This window comes from Poecilia mexicana, unplaced genomic scaffold, assembly GCF_051168715.1.
Source record: "Poecilia mexicana isolate PSO_F unplaced genomic scaffold, ASM5116871v1 scaffold_8, whole genome shotgun sequence".
Classification (NCBI taxonomy): Eukaryota; Metazoa; Chordata; class Actinopteri; order Cyprinodontiformes; family Poeciliidae; genus Poecilia; species Poecilia mexicana.
Genome location: NW_028263377.1, coordinates 15296429 through 15316577, shown reverse-complemented (window position 1 = coordinate 15316577; position 20149 = coordinate 15296429). Strand labels below are relative to the sequence as shown.

Sequence of the window (20149 nt, the reverse complement as noted above, 5' to 3'; positions counted from 1 at the left end):
ATTTTATGCTAATATTTTATATATTTTTCAATCTAATCCAATTTGCTTGCATTTGTTTCTACTTTTGATTCAATTGTATGCATGTTTGTGCTTTTTCATGTCTTATTTTATATCTAGCTTTCAGTAGGTTTCTTTGTTGTCATAGTTTTATGTTAGTAATTAGCATAATTACTAATTTGCAAAGTTTGCGTTAAAAGATTATGATTGTGTTAAAAATAAATAAATAAATATGCATTTAGGGGAAAAATACCTTTTGTATTTTTTTTTACAAAATAAAGAAGAAAGAGGGGAAAAGATGGAGATATTTTATTCACAAGATATAGAATTTAAAAAGATAGAATTACAGAATGTTCACAGCTATTTTCTGTATAGTGAGAACTGAATTTTGAAAGGATAATCAGGAAAGAATTGGGAAATAAAATATATGTTTCATGACAAAAAGGGTGTCTTTTGGAGGTGTAGCACAAAATGCATGCAAGCCCAAGAGTTAAGATTATTTTTCTTTAAATAGAAATCAATTATTTCAATGATAAATCTTTTCATTACTTTTATTAATAACAGAAAATGTTTGATTTTAACATCCATTAAACATTTCATTCATTATAATTATTATTTTATTTCTAAAAGTGTACAAAATAACAACCGCTGTAGTAAATAGCAGTCACTAAAGAATGTTATTATACAAACTGGAAGCATGCTTCAATAAATGACGATTAATCACATAGACCAAAAATTAAATAAGCTGTTAAATTCATAAATATAAATCTCCTTTAATACTTTCAAGCTTACATAATTTTAAAAGAAAAGGAAATTTGTCTAAACCTACATTCAACAAATGAAGTCTTATTTGAAGAGGAGAAAAAGAAAAAGGGACTCTTGATGAATTGAACTCTGCACAAGTGAGAGAAGAGTTCAAATTTGTTGCAACAATTAGTTTTGAGAGCCTCTCCATCCGACATTGCAACAACTATTTAACTCTAACTGAGGATGCCGTAGATTATGAGTAGCACCAGGCCGAGTCCCATCAGCAGCAGCAGGACGCCTCTTTCAGCCAGCTGCCTGACAGAGGGCAGGGATAACGAAATCGGGGTGTCACGACTTTGTCGGATCTTGAGGTAATGCTCCACGGAGTCTGCCAGGCTGTACAGCTGTGGGCAGTAATCCAGTTCTTGACGGGCCTTGTCGATTTTGAAGGTGTGGCTCACTGTGATGTTTCGGACCTGCGAGAGAAGATGGAACCCTCAGAAAATCATTTCAAGAAGCTCCCGAAGCATTTGCAGGTAAATGTCATCTCATTCTAATTTCTAACTCTGATAACCTGATCTGATTCTGAAGTAATCCCACAGAACTATGCTGCCACTATCATGTGATGTGTGTGAAGTCCAGACAGAGAAGGGGAGTTTTTCTAGTTTTGCATCTTCATAACTGGCTTTTTTTTTCCATTCTCAAAAGCTCACACCTTTTACAGGATGTCAGCATAAAGTTTTTACTGTATGACTCATGCACAGTTTATCCATATGATCTTGTAAAAGACACAGAACAGCCAGGGAGTAAAAGACTACGGAGTCTGGATCATCCGGTTGGACCTGAAGATAGCTGTGGCTTTTCTCCTCCTGTTGTCATTCCTTTGCGATGTCTTCAGGATAATGACAGCGTGTTTGTTTAACGCAGACTTACTAAAAGTACCTTGATTTGGCATGTGAAATTTCTTCATGTGATTAAATTACACACACAAAAAGAAATAAAAATATAAAAAATCCACATGGCACCATGGCAACGGCCACTCCACTGATGTCACTTCCTGTTATCAGCATGTCAAAACTTCCTTCTTTGACCCTAGCACTTTATGTTTTATTCATGGGGGCAACCATCGATCTGAGTGGCCTGCAGTCGCTGTCTGACAGAACGAGCGCCAGGTAAAGTCTGTGCCGCCTCAGTTTTGGTTTCGGTTTCATGACACATTTATGAAGACCCAATGGGCCAGCAACCAAGACTCCTCAATGAAGGCCTCCAGACGATCATTCAGCCTTACAGCAGCCACAGGAGGACTCGCTACTAGTACTTAGTGATTTTAGACAAAAGTGCTGCATGGTTTAAAAAAATAATCCACTCAGTCAACTGGTTGCATCTCAGACTAGATTAAATAGACAATGACACAAAACATGTTATTTCTAAACTCCACAGTTCAGATTTATGACAAAATAAAATCTCTCAAAAATAAATGTGTGGAACAGTTTTTAAAATGTCTTAAAATTATGATGGTAAAAATAAGGAAAAGGAAATTCAGTGCTCTACCAAAATATTCACAGCCCATCTAGAGACTGAATGCTTTGAACATTCGTCATGCAACATGTCTCAAACTCAGGCAGATTTGAAGAAAGGCATGTCAAATTAATTTAGGTCTGGACTTTGACTGGACCATTTTATCACATGAACAAACTTTTATCCAAACCATCCAACTGTTTTTCTTGTATGTTTTACAGCGTTCAAAAGGTTGTTTTTTTTTTTCTTGTCAGCTCTCACCAACTTCCTGGCTTTCTGAGGGAAAGTCTTCACTCAGCATGATGCTGCCACCACCATGCCTCAATGCAAAGATGATATTTTCATCAGGACCTATAATGTTAGGGTTTTTTTTTAAACTCATTTTGAAGGCTGTTAGCCAAACTTCATTTAGAAATAAGAGTAAAGATGCACAGCAAGCTTTCAGATTTTTATGTATCCCTCCCTTGTTGTCCCATCAAATTAAATTATAGAAAAAAATTAATAGAAATGTTGTAATGTGACAAACATATAAAACAGTTGGAGATACGAATACTGTTTTTCTGAGAGAGAAGACGACCATAAATCTGACCATAAAAGAAACCTTTTATTCTTTCCTGCATGCTGTGACATCAGCGTTAGATCAGGTTTTGGCATTTACAATTGTTCTTACTCTTCATTCTGGAGGATTAATGTCTGAAAACTAAGAGATAGATAAATTAAATAGGTTTTCATCTCGCCTTACAAGCATTTCTGCAGTTGTCATGATAATATTTAGGTTGGAATGTTATTTCCTCAAGCATTACAACAAACAGGAAATGTTTCTTACGTTGGAGAAAAGAAATCACAACCAGGCAGAAACTGGCCAAGTTGGTAGCCAGTTTGTAGAATGTGATCTGTGTACAGGAGTCTCAGCATTTTATTTAAATGACTGTGACGGCTACTCTGAGACAATTTTTTTTCCTGCTAGCATTTTTTGTTCTTAGGGCTAGAGGAACAGCCTTTACTTCTCTCTGACTTCTCCTAAGCCAAATAGAAACCCTAGAAAAGCAGAAAAAAATAGACAGAAGTGGGCTTACCTCACTCCTGGTAAAAAGCAGAGGCACTTCGATCACCGGACTCAGAATCACATGTAAATACTCCACCAGAATAGCTTGAAAAGAGGACAGTCATAGAGTCAGAGGTAAATCTTCGCATTTGAATGAAAATGTCTTATAAAAAAAAAAAAAGAAGAGGAGCGATGAGCTACCTGCTGAATAGACAAGAGAGACTGGGAGGGTTATCGATGGTCTGCTGTAGCCCAATTTTTCAAACTGCAAAGATTTTTTTAAAAAAATCACCTTAGACTAAACTAAATAAATTGTATTTTGTGTGTTATCACAAGTCCTTATAGGTTCACTCGCAATAATGCATAAATTTAACCCACAGCTTTTGACTCACCAAAGGTGTCAGCCACTCAAACAGATTGACTGAAAGGCCATCGTTAATAAAATATGCCTGCCCGCTCTGCAAAATGGCAGAAACATTTTTAAAAGGACACATAAGTAACTCCAACTGAGGCAGAGATGAAAGTGTGTGTGGAACCGTGTCTTTACTACTCACAGCGATGCAGCCTTTCTTCTTTGTGAGAGCCTCAGCTGCAAGCTTGTGGGCCAGGACCAGATTATCTATGTGGACCCAGTTCATCCTGGCTGCTGGGTCTCCAAACCTGAAGCTGAACAGGCGCCGCTCTACGTTCATCTGACACAAAAGAACAAGAAGTAGGCAGCTTTCATCAGATACATGTGACATAGTAACATGTTATAAAATGTGTCTACCAGTGTTTAATTCAAATCAATTTGATTTTTAAAAGTGAGACAAAATTAAGAACATAGATCTATAGTGGATGTAATTTAGGTATGTCAGGAAAAAAAACCTCACTATTTACAGGCTTGTGTTTTCTATTAAAACGCTCATTCAGTTGGTTAATTGGAAGTTGATTAGAATGCAAATAGTTTGCTGAAATGTCTTTGTAGCTGTCAAACCAAAATAATTTCTATGTTCATCGAAAGGTACCTAAAGAAAACCAAACTGTACAACAACTTTATTGGCTAAGTGCTGCCAGATGTAACGCTGCATAGCACAAATTCTTTGCCAAGGTTGCTACAATTGTACATCACTTGCAGAAAACTAAAAGTTATGATCTCGGCCAAATGCCAAATCCCTTACTACACCCAAACCTCCAACGACCGCTGCCATGCAGGTGGGGGAAAAACGAGAAGAAAAGGCATCGTAACTGGATGCCTGGAGAGCTCCATCAATAATGTAAACTCTTCTAACAGGAGTGTGCGCTGCCAGGGCGGCCCCTCAGACATGGCCGTTTCCTCACCATCACTCTGTGAAGATGTCTCCTTTCTCCAGGTCCATAGATGCCACATGGCCGCAGGACGCAGGTCTCCAGTTTCCCTCCACCTTTAGAAATAAGAGCAGGAATGAATATGCAAGTTTTTTTGGGGGGGCGGAGGATCAAACTAAACAAAACTCATGCATCCGATGTAAGAAAATATGTCAACAAAGACTTGGTTTCAATCATTTGACTGCTCTGCAATGATGGATTGTCGAGACTCATGCAAATAACACAAAACAAACAAACAAACAAAAAAAACAACAGCATTCTGCAGTGCTTAGGGCTGAGGCAGGTTTTTATGCAAGGTATCATTCTGAAAGTCAAATAAGCATAACATGTACAAGAACAACAACGTAGCATGAAAGCATAAGAGCAGAGCAGCTACAGTGAGGTAAGAATGTAAATGTGCTTTGTTACATCCCCCTGCTGCTGATGTGACTTAACGCCAGTGGAAAAAACGTCCTCTGATAGCAGATACACGCACATTAAGCTGCAGTATATAACGTGACACCTGCATGCTTTATGCCTAATTAAATGTATGGGAAAATGATCAGTCATAGTGAGTTGGATTACACTGAGGAATGTTTTTTTTTTTTTTTGTCAAAGACCAGCACAAAGCATATATATATATATATATATATATGTATGTATATATATATATATATATATATATGTATGTATGTATGTATGTATGTATGTATGTATGTATGTATGTATATATATATATATATATATATATATATATTCACTAATGAAAATATGAATATGAAAATATGAATATATTAGTTTCTTGCCTAAAAAAAATCCAGTACAGCCAGTTGCCTTTACAAGTCATGTCATCAGTGAGCATAATCCACCTGTCACGCATTGTAAATACAGTGACGATCTCAGGAGTTTCACAGAAAAACTGCAGGAAGAGGTTTAAATAAAACAACATATAAAGCACTGGGCATCTAGAGTGTTTTTTGAAAGTGGCAAGTTTTTTCTTTGGTATTGTTTCTCCTCCACTTCATGATTATGCACCATTTTGTGTTGATCTAACACTTAAAATCAAAGAACAATTTCAAATTTGTTGCAACATGATCAAATGTTCAGATAAATTACTTTTGCAAATGACTGGAAAAGTCTTAGAGATTGGCATTAACTGCTTCTGCACACAATGAGCTGAACTTCGCTCTCAGTTCTCACATCTGAACATACAAGACTGATAGCATTCTCCCTTAGGTGCAACCTGTTTCTATACATCTGTGCTCTGGTTGTCACTTCTCTCACTGAATATCTCTGCACCTTTCACTGGGGACCCATTGGCCGAGAGGACCATCTGCTCTGCCACTGCTTTGGTTCTGGAGTAGTGGTCGATGTGCTGTTAAAAAAAAAAAAAACACACACACACATTCCTTACATGTCCTGATGTTTAAAAATACAATATATGTGCAAGATTTAAGATGTGTTTGACTGCTGTTTACCAAATCACTGGGCACATATGGCACCGAAGCCTCATCGCCATCCACAATTGGTTTCCCAGCAAACACCACGTTGATGGTGCTGGTGTAGACCAGTCTGGGGATTCCTCTCTCTTTACACACTGACATAAGCAGATCACACCACAAAGCAAAGTTGACAAATGACAGCTGGTAGAGGTTACTTCTTCCCACGACAGAGCAAAATTACACTCATCTATGTAGATAGTGTTGTAGGAAACACTATCTCTGATCACATATTTTAAGCATGAGACAGAAGTTAGTGAAGCACTTGTTGTCGAGGAACAATATCTCACCGTTTATGACATTATTGGTTCCTCCGACGTTGACTGATTCCACCTGCTCCTTCCTCAGCTGGGTTTCAGAGAAACACAATATAAAGATGGAAAAACATCAGCAACAACTTTAAAGAAGTAATTATTGCTTTAAATCAGTCTGGAAAAGGCAGTTCTTAAAGTAATTGAAGTATTTTATTCTACATCTATTCAAAGATAAGAAAACTTTCTGGCAGTCTTTGCAAGGGCTTGAGGTTTCAACAAATCACAACAAAGTCAGAAGTGAACTATGAGTCACAACTCAAATACTGCAGGTCCCACTCACCATATTAAGTTTGTAAAAAAATGAAAAGGTAATGATTTGTTGAGAAGTTTGTCATATTCTAACAAGAATATGATCCTGTTTAAAAAGTTACACTTCCGAGCCGAGCATAAAATACATAATAGTAACTATTAACCACGGTGGAGGTGGGGTGATGATTTGGACTTGTTGTACAGCAACAGGATCCTAATATATTCATAGAGTTGAGCTTAAAAATTACAGTATTATAGTCAAATCTCAGACTATTTCTGAGGCAGCATGAACAGGATCTCAAACACAGCAACAAATCTCCTTTAAAGTGGTAAAACAATAGAATCAAGGCCTCAACTTGATGAAAATGTTGAGTTGGTACATTAAGAGGGCTCTGCTAAGAGAATACATCAAGTTTCTGTACGTTACACTGACAAAATAAACTTAATGTGTTTAAATACCTAAGTTTCTAGTCCAGATCAGAAGTACCAGAGTATTTTAATTCCAACTGAAGTTAATCTGAGTAGATTTTGTCTCTTGCAAAAGTCTCCATTTTGCAACCACAAACATCAGTGAATTATGTTAGAATATCATGTGACAAACCAAAACAAAGAAGTACATTACTGTGAAGCATGGCTTATGCCGACACTATTACATTCCTCTATATTTATTCCATTCATCTTTCCTTCTACTCTGACCAGCTTTCCTGCCCCCTCACCATAATGCTGCCACTTCATGAGGAGCACTGATTTTGGGATTTACATTGGATTTTAAAATTGTTGTTTCTCCAGTTGTTGTTTTTTTTTTTCTTTTTATGGTTTTCTTTCAACAAGGTCAATTGCAACTCTTCCATGCTTTGGAAGAGTTGTCCTGTCAACAAAGTCTTATCAACAAATTCTTCCACCCGAGGTTTGGATCTCTGCAGCGCCACCAGAGTTTTCATTTTTGTTGCATTTTGCCAGCTGATAAACGTCTGACACTGCCACAGTGCAGCTGCTTTTCCACTGAGGTGAAATTACGCACAGCTAGGCTCTATTGACCAATCAGGTGATTTCCTCAAGCAAGCCGTTGCGGTGAATTTTATTTGGGGGTGTCGGATTAAAGGGACTAGGTACAAATGCTACATTTCTCAGATTTTGTCCATAAGAATTTTTTAAAAACCGTGGTTTAACTAATTTGCTTTCAGTTCTCATTTTTTGCACTTTGTGTTGGTCTGTCACATCACTTTCCAACAAAACAAACTGAAAACGTGATAAAGGTCAAGGCTTGTGAGCACCTTTAAATGGATGTGTTCAATCACAAAGAGATAGCCTTTCAGTAAGGAATGATCTCACGTGTTCTCCAATTATCTCAAGTCCCATTTGACACGTGTCACTTCACAGCGACTCCAACAGGAATTCAGATCGCATTACTTTACTGCAAGTGCAGTGTTTTGTCTTTCATGATGGACTCAAATCAAGATTCCCTTGTGAGTTTTTAAACCAAAATCAGCAGTCCTTTTAATTGTTACTACTTCAGTACTTTTAAGCTAAAGTAGACTTTAGCTTAAAACTCCCAAAGGCATCACTCAGCTGGATAGTTTTACTGCTTGAGAAGGCGTTTTATGACTAATCCACCGAGAGCGTCGTGGCATTACATACTGACAGGTACGGAGACAAACACCCTGTCATTCAGGTTGGAGGACTTCTCGGTTGCAAGGAGAACGTGTTAACAATTTAGAGGCTTGTCCGGCTGCTGTGGGTTTCAGGGACATTCAGTATGGCCGACTCTGGCTCATATTTAAATAGGGAAGAGGAAGATCACCTGCTCTGGTCCAGACATGCCATAAGATGCTGTGTGAAATATGCAGTCCACTCCTTCACACACTTTGTGCAGGGAGGAATAGTCCCGAATGTCGCTCTGAAAGAAACAGTGAAAACCACGTTGAGGGGGTAGTGTCTGCTGCATGTGTACTTTAAAAAAACAAAAAACAACAACAAACATTTTAAAACTTTTTTTTTTTTTTTTTTTGTCAAGTGAAAGCCTGCCAACAGCGGTGCACAGGTGAAACCTGATTCATGTCTCCTCCCTCTGTGACCCAGCAGGCAGCTGGCGCTCTGAAACAGATCGCTCACCTGCGTCTCCAGCCAGCACGCTGACCTGACGCGCTCACAGTAACACTAGAGCTCAACTTCACAGCTAACAGCTGAGTGAGCCGCACGGTTTGGCTGCAAGAGAGCAGATACTACAAGCCGAATACGAAACCAAACTCAGTCATGTCAGAGAATAAATTCATTAGTTCAAGAAAAAAATGTCCTTTCAAAGTATTAATAATGATAATGATGATGAAAAAAAATATATTAGGAATGACTAATATACACTATATTAATAAATAAATAATAAACAGAATAAATAATTCAAAAGAAACAAAATAAAAATTATAAAAAATTATATTCTCTGCTTGAACGTAAGGAAAAATGACAAATAAATTTAAAAAATAACAAAATGAATAAACTAAAAAATATATATAAAATGGACTTTCATTGAATTGCATTAGTGGTGAAAACATTCAACTTGAGGTTAATGAATTAATCAGTCATTATATTATGTGATGAAAGTTCATTAGAAACACCAGTGTCCCCTGGTCCACCACTTCAAAATAGTCATATTTCCTAGTGCAGCACATTAATGAGAGCCAAAACCTAAAATTTAATTAACACTATAAGTGCAGAATATTTCTACTGTTGGAAACCCTGTAAGAAGAAAAGCACGATAGTGGAGAAAAAAAAAACAGAAGAATTGGGGTTTCTTCCCCCATGAGAATCACCTGAAGGAAGATTGCTCCATCAGGAATATCCCAGAGAGGCTTGTTGACATCCAGAAGGATCACAGTCATCCCCTCACTGGCCAGCTCTTTCCCCAGCCTGAAGCCGAAATATCCCCCTCCTCCTGTCACCAGCACCTTCCCTTTGCAGCTGTCCCAGGCTGCTGTTCCCACCTCCTGTCCCAGTCTTGAAGCAGCACAGCAGGGGCTGTTGCAGGTGCCCGCCGTGGCCCCGCTGACCCTGTGGCGGAGGGCCGGCACGGCCCCAGAGGAAGCGACCACGGATGGATCGCTCAAGCACGGCTTGCGAGGGAGGTTTGAGTGGCTGAGTGTGTGATGCCCACAGGCCTGCAGGCGAAGCAGCGGGGCGCTGTGGCAGGGCAGCTGCTGCATCTGGCACATGGAGGCCCCACTGTCACCCACGCTGGGGGTGTACAGGTCAATAGACATCCTGATGGAGGGAACAGGGAAAGTACTGAGGGGTAGCCAAATATCTGAGTTAGTTGTTTAACATGTATTTTCAGCTTTTTCACAGAAATTCAGCTTGTTATTTTTCAACCTCCAGCAATTAGCTGAATGTGACAAGTTTAAACTGTCTTAGCTGCTTTTATAGAAAAGTTATCATTAGATGCTTTGTATATAATTAATTTTAAAGTAAATACAAAAAGCTGAAATTTCCACATGATAATGAACATTTTACAAGTTACTCCAAATGTCTGGTGCTTTTTTCCTAAAATGATCTTAAGCTGCTGGGAAACTTTTCTCATGAATTGACTCACCTTATTGCGGTCCTCCTCGCCTCACATCCATACCTGTGCCTGTCAGCTGTCTTATGAAGAAATTCCAGCTCTGCCGTATCTGTGGGCCCTCCCAACACTCCACCCTTCAGCCGGCCCACCTGAAGGATCTCCTACCGTAATGTCTGGATGAAGCGTGCAGGGAGAATCCTTGCTCAAACAGCAGTGCCTCTTCCTTCATTTAATAACATAGGCCAACATTTAAATAGAATGTCATATATTAGATGTTTGATGCGTGTTAAATAATAGAAAAAAGGATTTTGTGTATTTTTTTTTTTCCGATTCATATCAAATTTTGAGTAAAACTCTGGGGTTTAAAGTAAGGCTTTATAAAGTGCAATTAAAAGTGTGTCTTCTTAAAGGGAGCACCAAAAGCTCTGATAACAAACTTGTTTATTTGCAAATTGGAATTTTGTCACAAAAGACAAGAGCAGGGAGAGTGTTTACACAAAAATCTGGTCTCTGGAAAAGTGGTGAACGAAAGCCAAAAGAATGTACACATTGGGGTACACAATTAAATGTATTGGCATTTGTGGAAAAGGTTAAGATTGCACATTACCCTAAACACAGCCAACTAATCTGGATTATCTCACTTATTTTGCAGAGAGACCATTTTCAGGAAAGCTGGTGCAGACATGTGCCAGAAGATCTGTGGCTCAAACTGCAGGAAACTGTGATAAATTTAGAAAATCAAGTATGATTTTCGGTAACACTTTATTTGAAGGGGGGGTGAATAAGACTGTCATGACACTGTCATAAACATGACATAACACCTGTCATGAACATGAATAAGCCTTCATGAATATTTATGACTGTTGTCATAAAGTGTCATTCGGTAAATTATGACACTTTTAATACAAAGTTGACATTATTCAAAATGTCTTTGTTATGACAACTTGACATTAACCAAGAAATCATTACTGATATAAATTTGTTATAAAAGTATTACTGATTGCACTTTAAAAATTAGGTAACTTTATGTTATTAAAGGTAAAGTTTAAACAGTAATGATTTATTGGTTCATGTCAAGTTGTCAAGTTGTCATAACAAAGACATTTTGAATAATGTCAACTTTGTATTAAAAGTGTCATAATTTACCGAATGACGCTTTATGACAACAGTCATAAATATTCATGAAGGCTTATTCATGTTCATGACAGGTGTTATGTCATGTTTATGACGGTGTCATGACAGTCTTATTCAACCCCCTTCAAATGAAGTGTTACCTGATTTTCCTTTGACGTTACAAATGTGTACCACTTTTTGTCAGTCTATTGCAAAGAAGACAATAAAATTAATCAGGGTTTGGTGAAAAAGTGAAAAAGTGCAAGGGCTATTCATAACTTTACAATGCACAATGATCAAGTGCCCTTAACAAAGCAGAAAGAAACTGTGATGATTTAAAGTGCTTGTGTTAACTTTATCTACTATAGAGAAGACAATGTTATAGAGTATTTAGATTTGGAAAAATAAAAAGTGTGCCGAGCAAAGAAAACCTCTATAGGTTTCAGATCACGTATTTCACACAGTGTAATATGCTTTAAGGCTTTAAACTTTATCTGGAAATTTAGTCTCTTTTTATTCATAGATGCAAATGACAAGACAACTCCTGTCATTTCCTCATGTCATTTTGACTGAAATGCTGAACATTTACAAGCTAAATATCTTTACAGCATGCTGTTTTGTTATGAATCTCCAAACATTTGATTGATAAAAAATAAAAACTGAGAGAAAAATCAAATGTGTCAAAAATGTTCACGAGATGGATCTGTGTTAAGACGATAACAAACCATCAGCTACTGTAATCATTTAGATAGCAAAGAGTCATCATGTAACTCTGCCTCCATTATCTGCTGAGAAACATGATGATAGTCAAGAAAAATGATAGAAACAGTGACGAGATGGAAAGGAAAACATAAGACAACAAATTAAAGCTGTATCATTTGGAGGACAAGTAACTCGACCAAGGCCAAATCGGCAGCCGCAGTCACTTCCTGAGCCCGGCGGTTTTGGGGACAACAGAAATAGAGGCTTAATGTTTTATTTAGCTGGCAGCAGACAAGCAGCTGAACCTGAGATGACGGCTGAATACGCTGCAAGTAATTAAAGAGAGGAAGGGAAAATGCTTTAAGCTGCAGAGATCTGATGCATTTTCCAGATGTAGCAACACTTAAGGTTCTAAAAACCCCTTTTTATTGGTATGCCATCATTAATTAGTGATGTGATATCTTGTTAGATTTTTGGCTATGTTTTAGTAGCATGCTATTATTTTTTTATTTGATCAGTATGTTGTTAGTGGAAGCACTCTGAAATGCAGATGCATTTCAAGACCTTCTTGGATTCATTATATTTAAACACATTAACACATTAGCTGAAGGCACAATAACACTGGATATGAAACTGACCATACTCATTATGAAACAAGGCGGTGGCAGCATAATGCAGCATCCAACATGATCTCACCTAGAGGTAAATGTCAACACTTTAATTTAATTTGGTCCTGGTTCCTTCAGTGGAAATGCAGAGGGGAGATAAACTACCCAAGGAAACTACAGGAGTTCATCAAGCTGAAGCTCACCTTTACGGGTAAAGTGAACGTTGTTTGTCTAGCAAAACTTCATGAGAATCTGTGACTTGAAAACTGATGTTCAGCTGCAACTACAAGTTACGTCTGTGATCAGACGTTGTGTGAAACAATGTGCTTTGAGATGTTCACAAACTAGAATGCCGTTTTAAAACCTAACTCTGTTGTGCTCCTTTGTCTTCTTGATGCCGTGTGACCACCAATGTTCTCTAACAAACATGTGCACAAAACAGCTTGATTTAATCTGAGATTAAATTGTACACATGTGGACCTTATTTGCGAATGAGTAGACTTTGAAGGCAAATGGTTGGACTGGATTTTATTTAGGAGTAGAAGGGTAAACAAATGGTGCCAAAATCTGACTTCATTGAACTCTAACCTATTTGTGTTGGTTCGTCACATTAATCCCAACCACATTTATTGACTTAAAAACAAAGGAGATACCATTTGCTCCTTTGTGCCCATTTCAAAACATTGTTTTAAATTATGGTATGTTCCTACACCTACACACCACAGGAGAGAAGATTGCATTTTTAACACCAGTAAATCACTATATACCGCTTCTTCTGACCATCAGATGTGTACCGTCTGTCTGCTGCTCTTCGCTTGTTACCTCAGCACTCGCTGTGACAATGGTGGAGTTGAGTTACTTCCTCATTAAATGTTCTGCACTGCCTTGATTCACCGTCACCCCGGCTGACCTGCTCACTGGGAGCAGTGCTCAGGTACAGCCGGAGCCCTAAGGGAGCGATAAATCTGAAATTCAAGTAAAGAGTGGAGGGTGAAACCACAGAGGACATAAGAGATGTATAGAGAACAGCTTCCTGTTGTCACGTCTATCTACTTAACTCCATGTTGGACAGCAATTGGTGTGTGAATGAGAGTATGATTGGGTGAATAGAGCTCTAAATTAGATGTTCTTGCATTTTGAAGTTGACCATGATCCACCTTGATGTAATGGTAGTATTTGTAGTTTCTTACAGAATAGGTTGTTTTGGCTGTTTGGGATTCTCATGGAAAGAATTCAAATAATCACTTCCTATCACTGGTATTTGGGTCATGCTTTTTTAGATCCACAGTTGTAAGGCTATCATCTTAAGCTCTGTTAAGCAGCTAACTGGTAGATAGCTACTCAGCAGATAATCCAATCATTTTCTTAGCTAATGTTGAAGAAGAATGACTATGTTGTTTGTGCAGTTTTAGGAAAGAAACATATGGAAACCCTTATGACAAAATTTAATCGATAGAGTGATTTATGACCATAATCAGTAATTGCCCCCAGCTCCCATCCTTGTTAATCTAAAAATACATAAGTGCATACATAAACATTCCTTTCACACCTGTTAATAACTAAAAATAAATATTCCCATCTTTGTTAAACTTTTTCCCACCACCTCTGTGAATTAGCCAATAGAGACACAGACAGGTATCAGCAATAAAACATTTCTCTCTGGTAGGTACAATTTGAACCCAGCCAGGACATCTGTTAATATATAAAAATAAATATTTCCATATTTGGTAAACTTTTTCCCACCGCCTCTATGAATTAGCCAATAGAAACAGAAAGGTATCAGCAATAAAACATTTCTCTCTGGTAGGTACAATTTGAACCTAGCACAGGACATCTGTTTGTGAATGATTTAAAGTACAACACGTTCACGAAGGGGAGGCTTGATGGCACTGGTGCTCAGTGTGGGTACTCTTAGGGAATTAAAGTACAACACATTTTAAGTAGCCTTTGTGATTTCCTTCATTCAATCAACAACAACAACAACAACAACAACAACAAAAAAAAAACAACCTGAATCTATAAGAACTAAACTTTAAATGTTCCTCATTTGTACATGTACTTCTTAAGAATATGTGACTGGCAGTAAACAGGCCTACATGAGACAAACTGTCTTCCTGCTGCACAGCGTGGAGGGGAGCGACCCCTGACCCTGCTCACCACAGCTACCGTCCCTGCCCACGCTTACGCATGGACAGATACCTCTGAAGGAAATCAACAGTTTAACTGTTTTACTGCATTAGTTATGGTAGCACGACTAGTCAGTGCTGACTATGAGTTAGTAATTTCCTTCATCCATTCCAAAAACAGTTGCTTAAATTTTAAACTCATAGATTTGTTTCTGTAACACTTGCTGTAACAAATGTTCCTCATCTGTAAATTTATTTCTTAAGAATATGTGACAGGGACTAAACAGGCCTAGGTGAGGCTACTGCTCATATTTATCTTTCAGCTTTCCCCAAAGTTGAAAGTTTGTTTTGTTTTTCTTTTTTTTTACACTGCACAGCCACACTCCAAGAGTTGCTCCAACATGGTAAATTGTTTTGTTTCCTTTAAAATTATCTACAATTTTTGTCTCTGACTTACAAGCTGTATTTTTTCTTGGCCCTAATGATTCTTTCCCTCCATCCATTATGTCTGAAAGGTAATGTATCCTTTTTAGGGAACCTAGGCTGTATGAAAATAATGATTGAAATATACTATGAAAATATTTAATTGTGTTCCTCATTTGTACATTGCAGAATCCTGATGATAAAACTTCAATTGTGAACCGAATGATTAGATTGCATCTGGACACAAAAGAATCAACTGTTAATTAGTAATCATACTGTGGAAATTACTAGCAAGATCTGAACAAACAAGAAACCTGACTACCTCAACGGATTTCACACGTTGGAGAATGAACCATCTGACTTTCTTTAGCCAATTAAATTTAATCTTACCAAAATTTTGCCTGAGAGCAAACAGGTACTGAGTTTGAAGGTGGATCAGATGCCTTCAGCCGTCTGGTAAACCTAGACTCTGGCTTTCCTCACTGTAAAATAAAACATTCTGCTTAATAAAAGAGTTCAAGTGAACTTAATTTAATTCTCATCAACTTGTTGTTTGTACTCATCTTAAACAAGTGGCAGGAACTTTTGGATTTAAAAAAGAAAAACAACAACTACAGGTGTACTATATTTTGTTAGTGAACACACTTAAGCGTGTAAGATAGTGGACGGAGGGAAAGAATCATTAGGGCCAAGAAAAAAATACAGCTTGTAAGTCAGAGACAAAAATTTTAGATAATTTTAAAGGAAACAAAACAATTTACCATGTTGGAGCAACTCTTGGAGTGTGGCTGTGCAGTGTAAAAAAAAAAGAAAAACAAAACAAACTTTCAACTTTGGGGAAAGCTGAAAGATAAATATGAGCAGTAGCCTCACCTAGGCCTGTTTAGTCCCTGTCACATATTCTTAAGAAATAAATTTACAGATGAGGAACATTTGTTACAGCAAGATGAAGGAAATTACTAACTCATAGTCAGCCCTGACTAGTCGTGCTACCATAACTAATGCAGTAAAACAGTTAAACTGTTGATTTCCTTCAGAGGTATCGGTCCATGCGTAAGCGTGGACAGGGACGGTAGCTGTGGTAAGCAGGGTCAGGGGTCGCTCCCCTCCACGCTGTGCAGCAGGAAGACAGTTTGTCTCATGTAGGCCTGTTTACTGCCAGTCACATATTCTTAAGAAGTACATGTACAAATGAGGAACATTTAAAGTTTAGTTCTTATAGATTCAGGGTTTTGTTGTTGTTGTTGTTGTTGTTGACTGAATGAAGGAAATCACAAAGGCTACTTAAAATGTGTTGTACTTTAATTCCCTAAGAATACCCACACTGAGCACCAGTGCCATCGAGCCTCCCCTTTGTGAACGTGTTGTACTTTAAATCATTCACAAACAGATGTTCTGTGCTAGGTTCAAATTGTACCTACCAGAGAGAAATGTTTTATTGCTGATACCTTTCTCTGTTTCTATTGGCTAATTCATAGAGGCAGTGGGAAAAAGTTTAACAAAGATGGGAATATTTATTTTTAGTTATTGGTGTGAAAGGAAGGCTTATGTATGCACTTATGTATTTTTAGATTAAGAAGGATGGGTGCTGGGGGCAATTACTGATTGCCCCCAGCACCCAGCACAACACTATCGAATAAATTTTGTCATAAGGGTTTCCATATGTCTCTCTGTCAGGAAATGGGTTAGCATTCCAGGTCACCTTGTCCTGAAAAGGATGTTTGATTGCTTCGGTAAAGTTCATTTGGATCCAGAAAGTCAGAAGGGAGATTAAGTTTGGTTACATTAGGAAATTACACCTGGAAACACGCATATAGGCCATTTTGATATACTCCATTGTGGTCGATTACTGGAAATCTCCATAGACTTTCATTTTGGACTGATCCAACAGGCTGCACAAGCCGAAGGAAGGAACACCATTGGTCAAAATGTCCAAATGCACACCAAAGGAAATGTCATTCTATGAAAGGTTTTGTAACCATTAAAAAATTGGGAGATTTCAGATATTTGTGAGATCTTGGAAGATCTGTTGTAACTGCTGAATTTGTAACGTGTATGCAGATGTGATGAAAAAATATCCTCCTGATTGTCCTGACTGGAGCAGTGAGAAATACGAGTCCGATATGTTTTGTTTTTTTTTTTTGTTTTGTTTTGTTTTTTATTTCATTCGAAGAGTTCACCACTTTTCATTCCCCAATACTATCAGCCTGTTATACAGTTCCACCTGAAATAATTCCAAGCACATTGGAAATCAGGTCAGAAAACTAACAGATGTTTCAATAAATAAATCACAGAAAAATATTTGAAGTAGCTCAACAAAACTATTATTAGGATAGTTTTCTCTAGCATCTTTAGGCTTTAGCAGAGCAAGCTTTATCTTTTAAGACTGACTGCAAACATGAGTCATGGCCAGTCACCAGATTTGGCCACATGCCTGAGGAATCTCAGTCCACTCCACATGGGCAAAAGCCTCCAGTTCGTTAACATTTTGGGGGTTTATTCAGCAGCCATCTTTTGAAAAACAGACAACTAGCTACTCTCAATTCTCTTAATATTGTGGTGGAAAAGATTCAGGTGATTATGAGTGAATCAGTGCATAACAGTGCTGTGATTCCTGTGCTATGCATGTGCTCAAGGGAAAGTCTTCTGAAGTTGTTTCTCTGAACTTTGTATTGCAGTAAAGTTATTGAATTTCTTGTTTTTACCCGTGTCCTGTTCAAGGCTCTATTTTTTTCCTGACTATGATCAGTGAGCAGATTCTTTGAACGCTGTAAGCCTTTGAATAAATACTGATTAACCCCCTCTTCCCTAGAGGCCAAAAAATAAATAATTCTGGAAAAATGGGATTTATTAAATTTTCTGGAAAAATTGGATTTATTAAGTGTTCACCAACAATTCAGGCACTTCAATACAAAGCACTCCTGATGCAACCACTGAAACCACTGATCGGTTACTTTAGGTTGTTGTCTGGGACCACGGCTAATTAGGATCTCTTCAGGAGAATGAATAATTCAATGAATGCCTGGAGGTAGGATATAGTGCTATATTTAGATAGTCTTCTTGTAGCATTTGCTTTATTTAAATATCTAAGCCTGCTTTATTAATTTGAATTCAAATTTATAAATGAACCGTGGGCGTTGAATTACTTTAGTTGCAGCTGCACTTGTGTTAAGGATGGGAATGCCAAACAGGGATGTTTACTTGAAAACTACTCATACATTTCAAGTTAGTGTATCAATGTAAAAACAACAACATTGCAGCAGTAGAAGTAACTGTTACCTCTGTGTTAAACTGATCACAAATTTCTGATCCACATGTTTCTTTATTTACAGTGGTGTCAGGAGATAATAGTATTTTTACTGAAGGTTAAGTAAATGTGAAAATCTCCTTCTGGTCTGTACCGTCCAGCATGTATCCAGTCTTCTGTTCTAAGACTGATGGATTTGGCTCTACAGAGCAGATCTGGTAAACAAAATGAGTATTTGAAAAAAAAATAAAAATACAGTATTATTGTTATCATTAAGGGTCAAGAACTGAATAAATGGCATAGCTTTACCAGATCAATTACACATTTTTGCATAACAAATCTGAAATCAGAAAAGCATTATGTTTTCATGATTGACACACAAGAAAGCAGTTATGGGCCCACATCCATAGAGTTGTTTCAGATACTTTAACCAGCAGATGGCGCTAAGCAACAACGTTTAATGTACATCCATAAATAGTCCACATCATGTCTTTATTATTATTATTATTATTGGGGCATGCCATTAGCAATGCATAAGGAGAGCAGTGACTGACCTGCGAAGCAGGTCAGTCACTGCCTCCATGCATTGCATGGCAGGCACCTATTGTTCTTCACCTAATAGAATGTCTCTTTATTTATTGGGGCATGCCATTAGCAATGCATAAGGAGAGCAGTGACTGACCTGCGAAGCAGGTCAGTCACTGCCTCCATGCATTGCATGGCAGGCACCTATTGTTCTACACCCAATAGAACGCCTGGATATTATTATTGGGGCATGCCATTAGCAATGCATAAGGAGAGCAGTGACTGACCTGCGAAGCAGGTCAGTCACTGCCTCCATGCATTGCATGGCAGGCACCTATTGTTCTACACCCAATAGAACGCCTGGATATTATTATTATTATAACAACTTCTTCCATTACCGTTAATGCGGCTCGTACCGCTGCGTGCCCACCCACAAAAGTGGTATCAAAACGTGTGTCTCGATCCCGGCATTGGAGCTATTACTTTTATTGGGGATCGGAGTTACGACGGCGACGTAAAAAGCGAAAAACGAGCGAAATTTCCAACTGCCGAAACCTTAGAGTGTAACTGAAACCAACTGCCGCTTTTTAGAGTGAGAAAAAGAGTGGAATTTTGACCCCAAAATAATTTTGAAATCGCTCTCATGGGTGCAAAAATTGCTCTATTGGTATGAAAGTCGGTCATGACATTGATACGAATGCCTGCTCCGGTAAAATGTTTTCAAAATTTCCCTAGGGCTTATGGTTTTCGGTCCAGGTGCTTCAGAGCAAAGTTTTGGGACAGGATAACTGACGCTCCTCTCCAGTGTTTTACATACATTTCTGAAAAATCTCTGAGCTCAGCGCACACCATTTTTCTCTCATCACTGCAATTACTGTGATTGAGCTACAGATATGAATCGCGGTAATAGATGAGATGAGAAATAGCCCTCTCATATGCTTCAAACGGTTTTTGGATCGGACTTACGGAACCCGAACGGGAAGCAGTCGTTCGGACTGCTTTTTCCATTAAAACTGACTGGGTGTCTCATAAAGATAGATAAGTCTGACACACACAGGGCACTTTCATCACTATAGCAACAGAATGCAGAGAGGGAGAACTGCTGGGGTTTGGACTACAAAGACTCTGTAGTTCTAAATATGGCGGAACACTTTAATGCA

At 38.1% G+C, this 20149-nt stretch overlaps 1 protein-coding gene across 1 annotated transcript; it reads right to left on the bottom strand.

Moving 5' to 3' along the window:
- Nucleotides 1-289: 289 nt before the first annotated feature.
- On the bottom strand, nt 290-10337 carry sdr42e2 (short chain dehydrogenase/reductase family 42E, member 2). The gene is made up of 12 exons (XM_015004351.2): nt 10276-10337; nt 9500-9947; nt 8497-8592; nt 6423-6480; nt 6112-6230; nt 5933-6008; nt 4628-4710; nt 3862-3999; nt 3700-3765; nt 3509-3572; nt 3339-3412; nt 290-1220 (listed from the first exon to the last, which is right to left on the bottom strand). The coding sequence occupies exons 2-12, from the start codon at nt 9944-9946 to the stop codon at nt 978-980; spliced, it is 1464 nt and encodes a 487-aa protein (XP_014859837.2). The 5' UTR covers nt 9947; nt 10276-10337; the 3' UTR covers nt 290-977.
- Nucleotides 10338-20149: the final 9812 nt, after the last annotated feature.

Bases quoted from the DNA above. Each gene is read 5' to 3' on its own strand.
- sdr42e2 (XM_015004351.2), bottom strand. From the start codon at position 9,946: ATGTCTATTGACCTGTACACCCCCAGCGTGGGTGACAGTGGGGCCTCC. The intron at 6,481-8,496 runs GTGATCTTCCTC...TCTGAAACCCAG, and splicing joins GCATGTCTGGACCAGAGCAG to CTGAGGAAGGAGCAGGTGGA. The intron at 3,413-3,508 runs GTAGCTCATCGC...CCTCTTTTCAAG, and splicing joins CTCTCTTGTCTATTCAGCAG to CTATTCTGGTGGAGTATTTA.